The 18,754-nt window shown below is 36.6% G+C and overlaps 1 protein-coding gene across 3 annotated transcripts in view; it reads left to right on the forward strand.

The window, feature by feature from the left end:
• The window catches only part of NRG3 (neuregulin 3), a 402,582-nt gene that overhangs the window by 281,964 nt on the left and 101,864 nt on the right, over positions 1-18,754 (forward strand). For all 3 annotated transcript variants that reach the window (XM_034062153.1, XM_034062155.1, XM_034062154.1), the window contains exon 3: positions 10,263-10,336. In XM_034062153.1, coding sequence (XP_033918044.1) covers positions 10,263-10,336 — 74 coding nt within the window. The remainder of the gene's footprint in view (positions 1-10,262; positions 10,337-18,754) is intronic.

Genomic DNA, 18,754 nt, shown 5'->3' on the forward strand with positions numbered 1-18,754 from the left:
TGTTTTGGGGCATTAACCTTGTGGACTGCCAGCTGCGGTAGATGCTGTAATGCAACAAATGCTGCAGCTTCCTGCCTTCTGTAGTTGTTAAGTTTCCTATGTTTAGTCAGTTGACCCTAAGACTTTTGGCTGAATGGTAAGCTCTTGATCTGTTAGCAGGAGAGCTTTAGTTACTGGGTTTTTTGTTAAATCTACATAATGATTCATATGCAATAATAACATTACAATAGACATAGTTGTCACTTCAGGAAAAAAACTATTCTACTCAAGACTTACTAAATCTTTCTGTATAATGGGGCAACTTTAAAGTTTTGGAGTTTTTTAGTGTCTTGGTTTAAACCAAGTCCCCCAACTCCCGGAGAGTTAGGAGGAGAATCCAAAGAATGTAGCCCCCACGGATTGAGATAAGAACGGTTTAATTGCTAAGGCATAACACAAAACCCCTACTGCCATTTACTACTACAAATAATAATGATACAGCAAACAGCAAGTGAAAAGAATACAACACCCCACCAGCCACCGACCCATAACTCACTCCACCCTGCCTGGCCGAGCACCATGTGCTCCCTCCTCCATTTTCCTCTCCAGCTCTCTCTTTCCCAGTATGCATCCTGGGCATCACGTGCTATGGTATGGAATACCTCATTGCCTAGCCTGGGTCAGGTGTCCTCTCTCTCCTTCCTCCCGGACTCCCCTCCTCCACCTGGCTGGAAAAAACCTTGAACAAAAACACCCTCAAAACATGCTCAAACCATGACATTTAGTTAACTTTAAATGGCTCCAGAAAATGGCTTGCCTGAATTTTAACGCCATTCATTTTGTAAGTTCTAAATTATACTTAATGTGGTAAGAAAGAGTTATTTTGGAAAATATTTTTGTATTCGAACTTTGCTAGACAATTACATTGCATATCAAACTGTTCTTATCCGTAAAATGTCCTATGTGCTGATCATATGAAGAGGCATGTTTATTTCCTACCATAAAGGGAGAGGGCACCTTTTTTTTTAGTAGTTAAGGATGTTTTAACTGGCACCTCCAGAGTGGCTTCAATTATTCTTTCCGAACGAGGTATAAAAACAAATACAAAATAGATACCTCACTGAATTACTGAGGGGTTTTGAGAGTCTGGAAGAGGGACTTCGTAGAAAAGGATTGGCTTGGTGTGGCCTTGAGCTGTTTAAAAGAGAAGTCTGTGACTAGTGTTATTCCTTATAGGTACTATTACTAGACAAGCATCTGCATTCCTACATGTATTTTAAAATTTGTCTATTTAAAATAATTGGAAGTTTTGCTGAAATTTGAAAAATGGTTTTGAATCTGCAGGGCTGGACTAGAAATCCTTTATCACTTTTTTGTGGTAAGCAAAGGACCCGTTATACTTCTAGCTTGGGCTTGAAAAAGAGAAATTAATTTCCCTGGCTCTATTTGGCTCTATTTTCGATTAGGAAATACTCTGTGAAATAAAATGAAAATATATTGAAAAGTTTTCTTTAAAAATGTCCAGGGCTGTTGCTTTCATTAAGTAGCTGAAAGCAAAAGACTTCAGTGTCAAGCTTCTAATATGTGTGGGGAGGAAGATGGGAAAAGAAACACATCCAGCAAACCTATTCCGCTATTTAGTAGTGAATTTGCACCTCTCTTCAGAACTGCCTCATTTGTTGTTATAATTGCCATCTTTAACAAACGGACACTTGAAGGTGAAGTAGGTTCTTATTGAAAACTGTGATAGCACCTATAAATCTTATATCTTTTAGTCCTTTCTTTATTGATTTTCAGACATCTTCTTTCTCTTCATAAGTCTAGTACCTGAAAGATGTTTTCAAGAACAGTCCTGAAGGGCTTTTATAAAGATGGTAATCTTGGGCAAACATAATGTAAAGCTGAGGTCTCATTTTCATTTGTTTTTTCAAGTACAGGTTGTGGCTTTCATCTGTGCCTTAGCTGCATGAGGCTTTGAATATGGTATGAAATCACTTTCAATTTATTCAAAAGACTTCTCATAACTGATGAATGCCATACATAATGAAATACTATATTCATTCATCATCCATAGTAAATCATTTATCACACAGTAGAGGTATATTGTGGAAAACCGTAAACCTTTTCAGGTTTTCTGGTTGGTTAAATACAAAATAGCAGAGAAGCGATTGTTCAGTTAGTTGGTTAAATATTTTGCTTATTAGATGATACTAGATGATACTAGATGCTTATTAGATGATACTAGAGGACATTTTTTAATGCTTTTGTGGTTTACAGATTGAAGTTTGCTGTCAAGGAGTGGGGTTTTTGGGTGGTGGTTTTTTGTCTTTTTTTTTGGGGGGGGGGTGTTTTTTTTCTTATGGTGCATGGACTAGAGAAATCTGTGTTGATCCTTCTGTTGAGTTAAATTTGAAAGATAAAGCAGCAGAGCAGAGGTGGTACTATTATTTTGTGCCATGCTTGGGGCTTACCAAAATGCTGCCATAGTTGGTTTGGTATCGGTATAGAAGATGAACTTGTGTTGAGTTACTAGAATGGACAAGCTGTGACAACTTGATCCTGGTACAGGTCAGCACTAAAATCTTATTATCTTACTTCAAAAAAAGGAAAAGAGAGTGTAGAAATTGCAGTTCTGAAAGTGAAACAGGGTTGCATCTGAAAGGTCCTGTTAAAATATTTACCCATTTCTACTGAATTTAATCTAGCATTTGAAGATCTCAGAGTTAATATTGGCACTCAGGCCTCAGTTTTTGCAGCACAGACTGTAAGTTTCATTATTTCAGCACTAACAGTAACAAAAGCTAAACATTAAAAGAAAATCTTAAAATTAAGATGTTGATTGATCCTATTCACATTTTTTTATCTTTAAAACATATTTTTCCAGATATTGATATTCACTTTGGAGTCATATCTTTTTTCTAATGATGAAGACTTATATAATGAAAAAAATTGTGTTGCCTACCCAGTGCTGACCTAGGCAGTCATAAATTACTATAGGCACTGTTTAAATGGAATTACAAGTGTGCCTGAAATTTAGAGTAAAACTTGGCACTTGTTGACCTTCTAACATTTGGTTTTACTGGAGCACAGCTGTGAAAAATTGAGCTGATACTAAGCCTGACTTTCTAACTGGAATAAGCAGTGATAAGTCTCCTGGGACAATCATTTTAAGAGTTTTAGCATAAGGTGAGAGTGACTTTGTGCTTATCTATACTAACTCTTGATTACTTTCTCCAGGCGTTTTCCAAATGCAGTTTTATTTTGAAAACTAAAAGTGCTCCTCCTTGCCCTGCTTTGTTTTAAAGTTTTGGGGTTTTCTATGATTTTAATAATAGTCTTAATCTCAGAAGGGAGTTATGTATCTTTGCTTCTTTAATCTTCTTTGTCCATTGGAATATACCAAGAGAAGAGCTACATTTGGCAGTACTTCAGAAGCATTCTTAGGTTTATTCGATAAATGGGTTATTTTTTTGGCATGTAAATGCTGGTCAGTCTTGGCCTTTATTTATTTTTGATAACTGCTTCTGCTGAGTTAGCATTCTGCTAACTGCATCTGTGGTGCATTTGTATTCCCAGCCATGTTTTTGCAGCAGAGTAATGCAGTGCTATTCAATTTGAATTTTAAACCAACATAATAGGCTATTGTTCTGTATTTAATGAGCTAAGGATGGAGAAGGAAAGATTTCAGTTCTATTGATGACTGAACAAGCCAGATGATTGCATAAGCTCTGTTCTCTAGTCATCTCGATGTACTTGGGTTTGATAGTTCCTGAATACAGTCCTACTTTTCTCCAAATGAAAGGGAAACAAAGGACTTCAAAACTAGACAATTTGTTGTTAAAATATATGATGGAAGATGAAATACAGAAGACAGAAGAGAGAATAATTTTTTGAAATCATGGAATTCATCCTAGATCAATCACAAGTAAAAGGTTGGTTTGTTTGTTTTTCTTATCCACTGAGAAATGTTCTCAGTCATGATTCAGTGGTCTAATCTGTTGAATCTAGGAAGCCGGTTTTCTGCTTCTAGTTGCATGATGTATGCGTTAAATGACAAGGCATCCTGTCTGACCCTCACTGTTAAGATTACTTTTTTATTCCCTTGTGAAGAAAATCTTCACCTAATAACAATCACAATAATAAATACAAATTTCCATTTATTCCAGTTAAGGTCATTCTAGTTTCAGGTAAATAAGTTGATATTTAGCTTACTTTCAGAGTAGAGAAATTATTTTTCATTGTTTATAGCATATTTCAGGCAAAATTGTGGGACAGCCAAATGGCCTATACAAGGTAATGGCTTGCTACTGTATATTTATTACATAACTGACTCTCTAACCCACAACAAAGCATATTGCATTCTCTGTGAAAATAAATACTTGATTAAAATTTATAGATCATTGGCGTATTTCGTTACTGTGATATCTGATTCCTGTTTTAGAGAATAAATAGGAGATGAAGCATATTCTCTTATTGGCATCTGATTGTCAGTACAATGGCTGTAATGGTGTCTTGAGAAAATAATTTGCAAGTGATTCAGTGAAATTATGAGATATATCATTCTAACTAATAACATTTTTGAGATTGTCATTTTGTAGATTTTACAAGTGGTAGGGAACATGCATTTGTCTGGTTACACTGCAAAAAATAACTTTCAGTTTTCATACGTACTACTTATTCTGTCTTCAAAATTGGATTACTCCTGTTTCTGAGGAGCATTACAGGTTTATATAAGTTCATCTTTTGGGCACTGCACTAGTAAGACACTTCTCTTAAATGTTACAAGTTACTTTTGCCCTAAGATATGCTTTTTTTTCCTGTCATACAGTATTGCAGCTTTGTCTTCTGGTTTAGTCTGTCCAAATGCCGTTTTCAAAATTTCTATTTCAGAGGAACTCATGTATCTTATGGTTGCCAAATTCTGGACTTTTTCAGAAAAATTATTTTACACATACTTCTTCACATGGTCAAAGGTAATGGGATCACCGAAATTAAGGAAGAAGAAGAATTATTTTCAAATGAATGGGCCATATCATAGGGAAGGAAGAAAGAGATGGGGACTCATGGCTTTATTATCTTTCATAACCCCTGCAGTTTGCTGGTGCCACTCTCTCTTGCCTTCTGTACAATACCGTTCCTTGAGAACTAAAATATTTCAGCCTTATAGGGATAGGGAGCTCTATATGGAAGTATTTGGGGGAAATGTAAACTGTGGTGGTAATGGCTTCTTGGCCGTAAGCTTTATATGCCTTCCCTCAGCAACTTTGCAAATGACATGAATTTTACTTTTTACTGGTGTATCCTATGTCAAATCTAGGGATTTGAAGTGCTGTTAGTTCTGTGTTATTCGTACATGAATAAATAATGGGCCCCAGATTCCTATAGCCCCAGAACGAGTCAGGACAAAGGAGGAGTTTGCTTTGGTAGATGAGGATTGGGTTAGGGATCAGCTATGCAATCTGGACATCTATAAATCGATGGGTCCAGATGGAATGCACCCATGGGTGCTGAGGGTCATTGCTAGGCCATGATGAAGGGAGTGGAACACCTCCCTTATGAGGAGAGGCTGAGGGAGCTGGGTCTCTTTAGCTTAGAGAAGAGGAGACTGAGGGGTGACCTCATCAATGTTTACAAATGTGTAAAGGGTGGGTGTCAGGATGATGGAGCTAGGTTTTCTTCATTGATATCCAGTGTCAGGACAAGGGGCAATGGGTGTAAACTGGAGCATAAGAGGTTCCACCTTAACATCAGGAAGAACTTCTTTACTGTGAGAGTGACAGAGCACTGGAACAGGTTTCCCAGGGGGGTTGTGGAGTCTCCTACGCTGGAGATATTCAAGGCCCGCCTGGACAAGTTCCTGTGTGATGTACTCTAGGTTACCCTGCTCTTGCAGGGGGGTTGGACTAGATGATCTTTTGAGGTCCCTTCCAACCCTTGGGATTCTGTGATTCTGTGATGTATGTGATAGATGATCAAAAAGATGATGACATAATTTCTTTGAAATCTCCCCTGGGTCCATAAGTTTTGAATGCACAAGAAACATTTTTGAGAAATATCCACAGAAAATGCCAGTGATACCTTTGACCAGAATATACGTTTTAATAGTCTTTAATATTAGAAATGTGGACAGGAGGGTTGAATGAACACTCACACTCTGCTTTCTTTTAATACTAAAGTGCAAATATGCTGTAGTAGAAAGAAGAACTTTTCACCAGGAATGAGAAGTGTTTCTGCAAGCATGTTTTCACACAAGGGATGTTGTGGGTCGCCCTGTGAAATGCAGTGCACAGTACAGCTCGGTTTTGACCTTGAAAAAATTTCATCTAGAGAAAGTACATTACCAACGAAACATCTGAACAACAGATGATAAAATAATCTTATTTGTATTTAAGAGGTATTATTTAGGGATGTACTATTTGCAAGCATTGTAGCAGCTGCAGATTAGTGTTACCTGTAATTCTTCTTTCATATAATTTAATCAGAAGGATTTAAATCATTCCCTTCATACAGTCTTGTTGATATTTTTGGTCTAGAGCCTAGACATACAGCTATTTTGGTGAAGATCTGAAGGCAAAATAGAAAAATCCTTTTTCATTTGTAGTTTGTAAGGATGCTATAATTAGCACTATTTATAGAGCCCTTCACCATGGTCTGCGCTTAAGCATGTACCCAAACCTGCTCATAGAGTGCAGCACTTCAGCACAGAAATGAATGATTTCTGGTGCTGGAAAGGAGCTTAGGTTATTAATTCCATCCTTTGCTGTGGATGTCCCACATGCAGATAGGAGCTTTTGCTTCACTATAAGCAATATTTTGTCCTGCTTTCATTTTCCTATTCATTTTAAAAGGCATATCTAATACACATTTGCTTGTCATATAATCAAATGATCACTTCACAAACAGGCTGCATGAAAGCATTTCTCCAGATTTTGCTGATTACTCACAGTTTTTTTTAATACATCCATAAATAGGAATGTGATCATTCACACTGCATATGGCAATATTGAACAACCTCAGCTGGACTTCCCTGAACTTCCGTATGTGACATGACAGTGCTGGATTTTTAGGGACTTTTTTTGTGGTGGGTTTGTTGGTTGTTTTATCTTAGAGCTGTGTTGCCAGTTACCAGCATATATGTATGCCAAGTATTGTGAACACAACCATCACATCTGCCCATCCATTTAGGATGGACGGCAAATATATATATATATAAATGTATATATAAAGTACTTTGGTAAAGTAGCAAAGACGCAACAACATAATTAGCTTTTATTGTATTGTAACATTGTAACCATCAAAGGTATGTTCTACAAGACTTCAGTTTCATAAGACTTAATTACAAAAGTTTGAGCTTTCGTGCAATATTGGCAGAGCAGTTACTGATATTATTTGATGTCTTATGGCTTTCAAAGGCTTCACTGAAACTAGGAAGATTAGTTCTTATCTTTGCCAAAGAAGTTAATATCATTAAAAAAAACAAACCCAAGCTATCTATGGCTATAGTAGTTGTTAGCATAAGATTATGTTATTACGTTTAAAGATTATAGCTATTCTTTGATATATCAGCCACTTCTGTACTAAATTTTGAAAGTAACAAAAATAAATTCCTCTTCTGTCATTTCACTTCACTGAAGTGTACAGGGAAGTGAAAATGTTACTTTAGACTCATCCAGGTCAGTCAGCTGATTACTGACCCCAATTTCATAGTGATGGAGAATAGCAGAATTATATGGATGATAAAATCAAGATAAAAATACTAGTTTGATATGATAGGCAATACATTTTAAGAGAAGAAACGCATTCCTATCGTTATCTCCAGACTGCATTTTATAGTTTTAGCAGCATGCAATTCAGTCAGGTGCTGGGGATGCTGGATTTTACAAGGGAGAAGTTGTAAATCTGAGTGACTCTGTGATGTATTATATTCCAACCCATTGCTCTTGCAAAGTCTAAACGAGAAAACACAGAAACACATCTAACTCAGGGTCTTGTGCTGGGGTGATACTTTACCAGTTAAAGGAGTTTCTCATAAGATTGTTTTTGAGGCCACTAACATTATTGGCATCGGCCATACTTGCAACTGATAAAATGCAAGCTTTGCAAACAACATTAAATGGAAAGTGAAACTAGCCATAGCACCTTTTGCCATTTTTTGCAAGGTACAGAAAGTATTTTAGTAAACTAAAGACTGATGGATGTTTTGGCTCTGACACGGTAGAATTGGAATAGAGACCTCCAAATCTACCCTATTAGCTAATAGTGGCAAAAGTTCTCTTCTCTAATTCTGGCATGAGCAGTTAATTAACTAGATCAAAATTAATTACTTGGACCACCTGACAGGTGCAAACTCTGTTTCTTAGCTGTGAAATGACATCATTTATTTTCTGTTCTGTTAAGAATTAAGTGATAAAGAAGGCAGCAGAGCCTCTGGCTCAGGTGTGCCCCATTGGCCATCAGAGGAAGGGATGGGATTCCTCCCATTTGTGTGAGGGTATTAGGGTACTTGTAACATTGCTCTGCCTGCCCCTGGCTGGTGGGTATTTACACATGCTGCTGCGTATTTGGTACAGCTCTTCAAAGAGGTATCACTCTCTGACTTCTTATCCTTGCAGATAGAATCAAAGTTTTAAGTTGTGGAAGCAGGCTATGTGATTAATGCTTTTATGTCATGCAGACCAATGGTTTAGGACATAGAGTTTTAAGTCTGTAACAGGGTAATAGTAATTGAGGCAGGTACAAATGTATATCAGAAAGTTAATAGAAAATGCTAATGTAAAGACAAGACTATCCCCATCTATATTGGTTGTTCTTAATCTTTTAAATCTACCGACTCTCAAGACTCTGAAGAAAAGTTGTTGTTTGATGTGAGGCAGCTTATGATATTTGATAATCAGAAGCAAAAGGTGCATGCAGCAATATCCGAGTATATGCAGGCTTCTTATTTTTTTCTGACTAGTGGACAAATTTAACTAAGTATCTGAATATTCTGCATTAAAAAAGCAAAATTAAACCACCTTTATTTTTTTCCTTAAGTGATAACTTATGACTGTTGCCTTAGGATCTGAATTCAATTTTTCCTAGTCAGTCATTTTATAGTTTACAAGTACCAGTGAGAAGCTGATCTCCAAAGTAGCACTAAGTAGTCGTCAGGGAGAAGAAACAAAAAGGAGGGTTTGGGGATTTTAAGTCTTTACTGTAGATTTTTACTACATTTTTTTGACCTGATGGGAGTTCTTATAATTCACATCTTTTCTCACAAATGTGAGTACTAATTCCTGAACCAATGCTGGTCAGATGTGCTTCTCACTGAAGCACTAATTTATTAAACCAAAAGCATTTTAAAAAGAAAATATTAGAGGAAGCCTCACTAGAAACATTGTGAATGAGCAGGTGATGTCTGCTTGTGACGTTATCACATCGTTCAAGCTGCAGTTGTCAATCCTAATGAAGGGTGGTAATGCTGGTTTGAGTATATTCTCTATATGACGTGTAAGAGCTTTGTGTGATAAGGAGTTTCTGTTACTATCATTTATAATTGAAGTGTCCATCACTTTTCTCTTAAAAACTGCTTGCAAATAAATAATTAAAGGTCTGATTCTGATACACTTTGTTGAGTGAGAGTAACTTCTGAGATCAGTCCAAATACAGTAACTGAAATTTCTTCGAAGTAAAGTTTTAAGATAAATAATAGTCAAAGCCAGTTCTTGTTTAAGGGAGGAGGGTATTCTGGTTTATGTGCTTTAAAATATAATCCCACAGGTATCTAAGAGTGTCCACTCACAAACAATGCCTCATGTCTATCATGCCCTAACATGTTATCTTTTGTTCACAGTAGAAAACTAGTCTTATAAGGGCCAGTAAGTGTTACCTGTGTATTAAAACACTAAAAGATAAACAAGTTAATCTGATAGTTTGTACAGTTCAGAAGCTTTATGTTACCTAATGAGTTTATTTTATTACAAATATGTCTATTTTATAGAGAATTTTTCTTTGTTTCACAGACTTGATATGTAAAAAAAAAGTTATGCTTAAATGATGGGTTTTTTTTTCAAAGTTTCTAAAATAATCACAAAGGTTTGAGGGTAATTTTTTTAAATACAAATAATTATACATGCTTCTATTGCATTTCAGCAATAATCTTGCTTCCACTATTGTTGAAATAACTGTAGATATGCAAGTCCCTTGCAGCATTGGCAGGGAGAATTTCAGTTCATTTTGCTACCTTGAAATTAACCTTTTACTATCGCATGCGTATGTTTTGTCATTTATCCCCTTTTTCTCAGGTGCAAAGAGGGCTACCAAGGAGTCCGCTGTGACCAATTTTTGCCGAAAACCGACTCAATCTTGTCAGATCCAAGTACGTCAAATGTTTTTCTTACATTTCTAATCCATGCTGGAGGCTAGTCTTGTCATGTGAGATGACCCTTTGCCTATTATCAGAAAACATACTGTGGGCCAGTTGTGTATAGAGAACAGTGATGCTTTTGTTGATACGATAAAAGCACATTCCCCAGTCTCTGTTATAAAACATCTGCTGCTGCAGCAGGGCAGGCCATTAGTCGACTTGGCTACTTTTGATTTGAAACAATACAATACCTACTTAAAGCCATAATATTCACATTTCTCTACTTTTGACTCAAGAAGAAATAAAATTACATAATCTGAAAAGAAACCATATATGGGCTGCAAAATAGTTCCTTCAAAAGAAAATAATTGTATAGTGTCTGGCACTGCATTGATTCTGATCTCAGGAAATATGTAATGTCAGTTTTTTGGATTGCTTTTTTTCTCACTTTTATGAGTAAACTTGCTCTGTATTTGCACTTTCAGATAACTTTCAGATAGTAATGTGAAGATAAAGTAACTTTCTATTACACTGCACAGTGAATGCCAGAATACCATCTGCATATATGTTCTTCTACTCTGCTGTTGCCCTTTTTAAAGTCTGTTGACTAATAAAACTATGTAAAAAATATTAACCAAGATGAATGTCTTGGAAGTGAATCCATTTACTAATTAATGTTGTTTATCTTAAAATTTTAAATGAAGTGACATGCAACAAAGGGTCATATCCAAGCTCTTGTTTTTGTTCTTATGCTTGGAAACTGTAATGTATTGTTTTCTGGTTTTGGGTCCTCTTTAAAATTTGATTTGTTTGAATAATAATGCTTGTTTTTCTAAATTTTTTTCTCTGTTCATTTTCTTGTGCTTTTCCACGTGAAAGTCTGTTGCTAAAGACACCTGTTGTTTTGTAAGTCTCTGTGTTGTATGGCTTCTATTATAGTTTGCTTTATATTTGGTTTAGCTTTTCCTTTTGCTTGACCTTTAAAGGTAAAGTTCAGAGCCTATAATGAATAGGCAGATTTTACCTCTGCCAAATTGTATGTGCATGTGTCAACATAGAAGTGAGGTATATGTCAAGGAAAAACGTACTTTGTATTCTAAAAGTGGGGAAAAGAGCAGTTAATTAACTGGACAGGGTGGTACCTGTCTGATTTTGTTTTAACAAGGGATTTTAGCTTTATTCTCTCAAAAGTAGAGGGGAAATTCATACAGAAACAATACAAAGCCCAGAAAAGTCTCTCAGATTAAGCCTAACAAGACCAAAAACCTTACAGTGTTTTTATACTGCAAACAGCATTCCTCTTGTTTCTTTGAAGCATTGTGTTGGATACTTGTTTCTCTTTACTTTGGAAATGCTTGCTTACTGTGCCTTCTGACTATTGGTTCCATAAAACTGTTCAGCCGTCTGATCCTGCTCGGTAAGCTAAGGTTGTGCTGAAATGTACTTTCTGCACGTTCTGACTACAAAGGCAATTTTATTATAATTTTATTAATTTGTGTTACTTTGGACATATAAGAGGAGGGGACCTTGGCTTGATGCTGATGTACTTCCACTGGACACACCTATGGCCCAACAAGGGTCTCTCTTGCAATTGGTTTAAGATTAGCATGAGTTAAATCAGTAATGCATTTATCTTCCTTTTGGACAGGAAAAAAAATGAATACCATGCAGATAATTAGCATTACTCACAAAAATATTTGCTATTTCCACAACCTGAGGAGTGTAAAAAGTATTTGACATGGTAGTCATGCACTGTAGGATCATTTCCAAGGGCTATGATGTTGCACTGCAAAATCTTAGTTCTGTAGTTGAATGTGTGTTTGGATTAGGGAGAGAGCTGCTGAAGGGTGCTAAAGGGGTTGAATGTTGAGGTGGTTCTAGGAAGAAGTGCTTTTTCTGTTTTTTTTTTCAGACAAGACTTAATTTCTGGAAGTTTAACACCGAAGTGACTGTTCTTGTGCTTGGACTACATGTAGCCAACACTGGCTGGTGTCAGTCAAGTTTTATAAGCGAGTCCAGCTCATTTGAGTTTCATGGGATTGCTTAGGGTTCTCAATAGTAAATGTGTTCAGAACTGCTAGTGATGCGTCTGATAACAATATGTAGAAGTTTGCATGCCAAAAATGCTGAAGCAATAAATTTTTAATCTTACCTTGCCTGTGATATTGCAGATTACATTTTCAGAACAATCACTTGTCATCATATGGGAAGAGAATCTAGACAACAGCCACTTGGAAAACAGCAAAAATATTGTCTTAAAATTGTTATTAATGCACACAAGAATTATTTTTTTTAACTATCTCTCTAAAACAAACTAAGCTTATCCAGCATAGCTGTTAACTGAGGTTGCATAGTGACAAATAATGTAATATGGCTGTGGAATATTTATAACAGTCTCAGGCCAAACCCATGCTTTTACATCATTTTAACTGTATGTTAGGCAGATCTTGATTTTACATCCCAGACATGAATGCAAATTATGTAATGTTTAATATAGATTAATGCATGCCAAATCATGCACATGTAGTTTAATTAAGGTGAATGGTTAAGATACTGAAGATTCCCGTTTGGGGAAACTTCTTGAAACTCAGGGCTCTGTGTTAGGGCTGGTGTTGTTTAGTGTCTTCATTGATGATCTGATGAGGGGATCAAGTCCAACCTCAGTACGTTTGAGGACGACACCAAGCTGGTGTTGATCTGCTGGAGGGTAGGAAGGCTCTACAGAGGGATCTGGACAGGTTGGACTGATGGGCTATGGCCAGTGGTATAAGGTTCAACAAGGCAAAGTGCTGAGTCCTGCATTTGGGCCACAGCAACCCCAATGCAACACTACAGGCTTGGGGAAGAGTGGCTGGAAAGCTGCTTGGCAGAAAAGGACCTGGGGGTGCTGACTGATGGCCACTGGGCATGGGTCAGCTTGTGCCCAGGCAGCCAAGGAGGCCAACGGCATCCTGGCCTGTATCAGAAATAGTATTACCAGCAGGCCCAGGAAAAATGAGGTAAGATTTCTTCACTGAAAGGGTGATCAGGCATTGGAACAGGCTGTGCAGGGATGTGGTGGAATCGCTGTCCCTAGAACTGTTCAAAAAAGATGAGGCTCTCAGTGACATGGTTTAGTGGTGGTCTTGGCAGTCTTTGGGTAGCAGTTGGACCTGACAATCTTAAAGACTTTTCCAACCTAGTTGATCCTATGATTCTAACTACCCAGTGGTGTTTCAGAATTCCTGAGTTGACATCTGTGGCTTTTTTGCAATCAGACCTGCCACTTTCTATTTTCCTTTAGTTAGGATCAAATTAATAAGAAAACTGATGTAGGACACAGAGAGAAATGTTAAAACACTGCAAACACATCAAGCATCATAGGTGTTAACAGCTTCCACTTTCTTTTTCTCCACACCAGCTGTTTTGGCTTTACGTGGAAGGTATTTAAAGAAAATAAAAAATCAGGAAAAAAAGCCCAAAAACAAAATAAAAAAGCCCCAACCCAAAACAACAACCAAAAACAACCCCAAAAAAGAACAGTGCAAATTAAAGTAGTTTGAGAAATAATTTGCTAATCTTGGAATATGGGAGTAACCAGCCCTAAACCATGAGAGCCACAAGAAATCTAACAAAAGTAAGGAAAATGGCTGCATGACAATGCAACCTGTGCTTACAGTCACTATTAAAAGGAAAGGATATGTCAGCCCTGCTAATACTGGGCAGGACAAGTCTGCACTCTCAATCATCTTCTCCTTTACCTATGGAGAAAGTACTAATGGGACAAATTGAATAAAATGGCAGTCTCATGGTGGAATGAAAGGATTGGAGTATATTTGAAATGTTGCTTCAGCTTTCTCCATTTGAGCTAACTTCTTTATACAGTTCATGGCAATGGTAGAGCACTTACATTTTCAACATCATAAATACAACTGCGGTTTAACTTTATGTACAAGTCATTTTTCAGGCATGTGTAGTCCTGTATGTATCTATAGGATTAGGAATTTATATAAAACATAAATTGTACAAATATACTCATGTACTATCCTTTATAGTGCTCTGGAGTAGACCTGCCTGGCCCAATGAGTCTTGAAAGGTAAGTTGTATGTAGGCTGCGGCTATTTCTTTTGATTAGTTTTTATTCCAAGGCAAAATATGTTGGCTATTCTGTGTGGATATTCCAAAGTGATGAGCAAGGCACTGAGAATGGGTTTGTCACATTACCCCTTATTAACCAAATTGTTGAACATGGCCTTCAACTATTTTGTTCTTAATTTAGCATTGAAAGTTACTTTCCTATGCAAAAAAGTGTATTTCAGTTTTGTAATTTATTAATTTTGTATTTGTTATGTTAACATTCAAGTTGTCCCATTTGACCTCAGATCCAATACTTTTCCAAAATAAATGCATTATTATCTAAAGGAAGAAAATGAGGATGGAAACCTTATAGGTCATTAGTCCATGCACCTGCTATTGTAGTTAAAACCCTGTAATGTAACCCGTTTGTAAGATGATCATACTTCATTTATAAACCACTCTCAGTCAGCATGAATTAGCCACTAGAAACAGGCTTTGTTTATCATCCCCGCTCAGAGGGTGTCAAGACTTTTTAGCTGCCACACAAAATTTATGCAAAGCACAAATTTATCAGTTATATTATTTGTTAAAACACACACTTTGTTTCTACACTGATGTTTCCTTCCATTAGTTTCCACCATATTACACTTTCAGTCTGTTAAACTGGCTTTTTCAAATGTCAGAAGTCTTGTTTCTATAGAGCTACCTATACCCTGTGGTCTTTAATACTTTAACCTGTGACAGCATGGCACATATTGTGTTTCTTTTTGAATCTCATCAAACGGAAACCTGTAAGTGTTGTGACTGAAGTCTGCAGTTACTCATTCTTTGATTACCTCTTTAGGTAGCAAAGGATCAAAACCCCTCTTCTATAAGACTGGGACTGTAAATAATTAAAACAACTCTAGATAGTTTAAAAAGTAAAAGACTCTTTTACTAGAAATGTATTTGAAGCCGCAAGACCTACACTCACCTCCTCTAAAGAAAAGCTCCTCTAAGAAAAACTTGGGCTTTTTGTTGTGTTCCACCACCACCACCTTCCCACTCCCCTTCCTTTCCTTTCCTTTTTTTTCTTTCCCCCCCTGTCTGATTTTGTGTTGTTAAGATCATAGGGTAATTCAGGTTGAAACACAAAGTATGGACTTCTCTAGAGAATGCAGGAGGTTCATCCTTCTGCTTTAAGCAGATCTGGCTTTGAAGTTTCTGCTAGCGGCACAGGACAGCATGAAGGTAGTCTCCTATTTAATAACAGTAATTGAATAACAGTTAATAACAGGAACTATTATTAAATGGAAGAAGAAAGCACATCAGAGGATGTGAAATATTTATAGAATATATTTTCAAATATATATCAAAGTTATAAGTAGAAGAGACTTTAGGGAAAATAGGACTGACTAGCCAGAGGGAGATATCTGAGTTTTGTGGAAGGTGAGTCCTTCTAAAACAGACTTAACATGGGACTTGTTTAACCCCAGATAGACCTTTCGAAATCTGGATCTAAATCTGAATTTTGTGGCTTAACTGTGTCTCAAAAAAAACAACAAAAAAAAGTTTTTAAGCCTGTCTAAAGTAATCATGTCATCTGTTTAAGACTGTTATGTATGGAAAAAAAGCATCTGGTTGGAGCCCTGCAAAGATTCTTTTATAGTAAATGCCATTTTATGCCATTTTACCAATCTAATTGTAGAGTGGCACATCAACTATCTGTTCATAGAAATTATTAATGTTGCTCTAGGTGATTAAGCTTTAACAAAAATGAAATAATCAAAAAGTGATATTTTATTGCCTTGTAAAATTAGATTTTAAGAGCTATGTGGTCACAATGGTCAAGTGAGGTCCCTGAAAATGACAAGTCAGTATAAAATCTGTTAGCATCCATCAGGTGGGTATGACATGTCTGTTAACTATGGTTTCAATATAAGGATATATAAACAGAGTTCTTCCAGTTCAAATTCATTACAAATCAACCTAGGCTAGTGTTGATGCATTGAAGATTGAAAGAAAGGAAGGAATTACCTTAATAGAGGTAGAGAAAATGGAGAAAAGCTACTCAGTTATTGCCAAAGTTTTAATGAATATATCTACAGATCAGAAAAGGTGCATCACATGAGAGAAAGACTGGGGAAAATGAATCCTCATCAAGGTAAAATAAGAAAGAAAACACATCCTTGGGGGAAGGAATGGCATGTTTTCTCTCCTCTTTGATAAAGTGTGGGTAGAGGCCTAGGGATACAGACTATAAAAGATTACATGTTTTCGAATTTGATTTATGCTTCAGCACAGCTGTATGATTTTACCTTTTGTGAACAGTATGAATCTTCTTTACTTGTTCGGGATTTGTATTTTCCTTAAATTGGCAAAGTAGGCTTTATTCTGCAGAACTGGGCTGAAATGCTCAAAACCAGGAGTGTAACATTTACAGAGCGTTAGTAAAATATTTCACTAGTGATAAATGGAAGCACAAATGTGTTCGTTGTCAGAACATATTGAAAATCTAAAGCCCAAGAGAGATTAAGTGAAATCATGAATTGGCTGCTAATGCAATGGGCAAAGAAAATCACACTCAATCACTTTTAGTTCTGGTAATGTAATCTTAAAATTGAAATGCACAGGAAACAACTGGAAGGAAAAGTTTTTTCTATAGTTAAGCTACCACTGACTTGTAGAGAATGTGCAGTATAGATATTTATTTTTTTTTAGTCAGTATTGCAGAATAGACTTTTAAAATCATAAGAGTATTGGTGTTCATTATGTTTCTAATTTAGAAGGGAGGCTATTTTAAATGAAACCAAGGTTTCTAAGGTTGCGTTGCTCTTCTCAAGTAGAAACAACAACCAAAAATCCACTAGTGTGAGAATGTTTCCAAACATGATTAGATGGAATTACTTTCATTACTTTTGTGTGCAATAATAGAACTTTCCCCCCACCCCCATAGTTCCACTGAATTCCCAATCCTTCTAGAAAAATAGCAATGATTTTGCATAACTCCCGCAGCCAGCCCACCAGCTTTCTTTCTGGAAAGATTAAAGAGGGATTTACAGTTGATTTCCATTTCATATTTCAGTTTTAAATGAATTGTCAGCCTTTACCAAATTGACATCTATATTTAGTTTTAGCTAAAATAACATTCAAGTAAGAATTCACACAGATTTGACCAAAAGCATTTTATTTGTTTTCTAAGAACATTGGTTCTTCATTCTTCTCTCTTCATCTCTTCTAGAAGAAAAGGATGTATTGACATCTGGTTATTCAACATTGCTTTATTTTCAAAACTTTCATTTAAAGTGCTGAAGTATGTCTGGTTTTGCCATGGCTTTTAGGCTAGAGCTGGTGTTCTGTAATTCAGCTTGTGAGGACTTCAACTCTGTAGAAATTCGTGGAAAAAGCTAGAATCAAGCAGATGCAATATCTTTGACAAGAGGAAAAAAAAAGACAAAACAAAATAAAAACAAACCTTGAAAGCACTTGTTTCCATCTCCTCCTTTAAAAACTCTGTGCATAGAAGGATAATAATGAAACTGAAATTTCTTTTTATTTAATCTTAGTATAAATCTCAAGTAAGACAGAAGATGGAGATATCTAGCAATTCAAGTCCCAGTAAGCAAAATGTTTTCATCGGTGTATCTTTTTATATATATATAAATATATATATGCTATAAATTAAGGAGATGCTATAAATCAAGGAGAAAATTGCAGCCACCCCAAGCAGGGGAGTTTGAAGAGTGCCTTTCCAGATTTCTCTTGTGTCTAGTTAAAGAATTTCTAGGTCTTTGTGTGGTGATTTTTTTGCACGTGTATTTTAAGGAAATTTACCATGTGATGACAGAATCACTCGACTACAACTTGTTACACAACAGCCGCAGCAGATGGCTGTGAATAGGGGTTACAGTCTTATGTAAGGGACAGAGCTGTGAATCGCACTCTCCTGCTGGCAAGCCCACTCTGCAATGAGCACTGGGTTCACCTCCATGCCTGAATGAGAGGTGATGCAGTGCTTACAAGTACACTAAACAAGTATCTTCTGAAGTGATGAGCCTCTGAAATACTGACTTCTCCTATCCACTTCTCTTACAAACACGTTGCAATTTCCTAAATCTGCTGTTGGCCATCCCCTGTCTGGAAAACAGTAAGTATAGATACAGCTTGGCGTATATGTTCTGTGACACTGGAAGCATCTAATTTAGCTTGTTGATCTGAGTAACTAATTTTTCTGACTTGCTTATGCTTCGTACTGATGATATGTTGCTATCAGTGTCAATCTCCCACTGTCTTTCGGAAGGGCTTCTCTGATTTTGCCTGGATGGGCAAAGTGCAGTCAATCCCATTGTCAGATCACATTTGCAGGCCTTCTAAGAGGAAAATTCAGCACTGCAG

Source organism: Melopsittacus undulatus, chromosome 4 (genome assembly GCF_012275295.1).
Source record: "Melopsittacus undulatus isolate bMelUnd1 chromosome 4, bMelUnd1.mat.Z, whole genome shotgun sequence".
Lineage (NCBI taxonomy): Eukaryota > Metazoa > Chordata > Aves > Psittaciformes > Psittaculidae > Melopsittacus > Melopsittacus undulatus.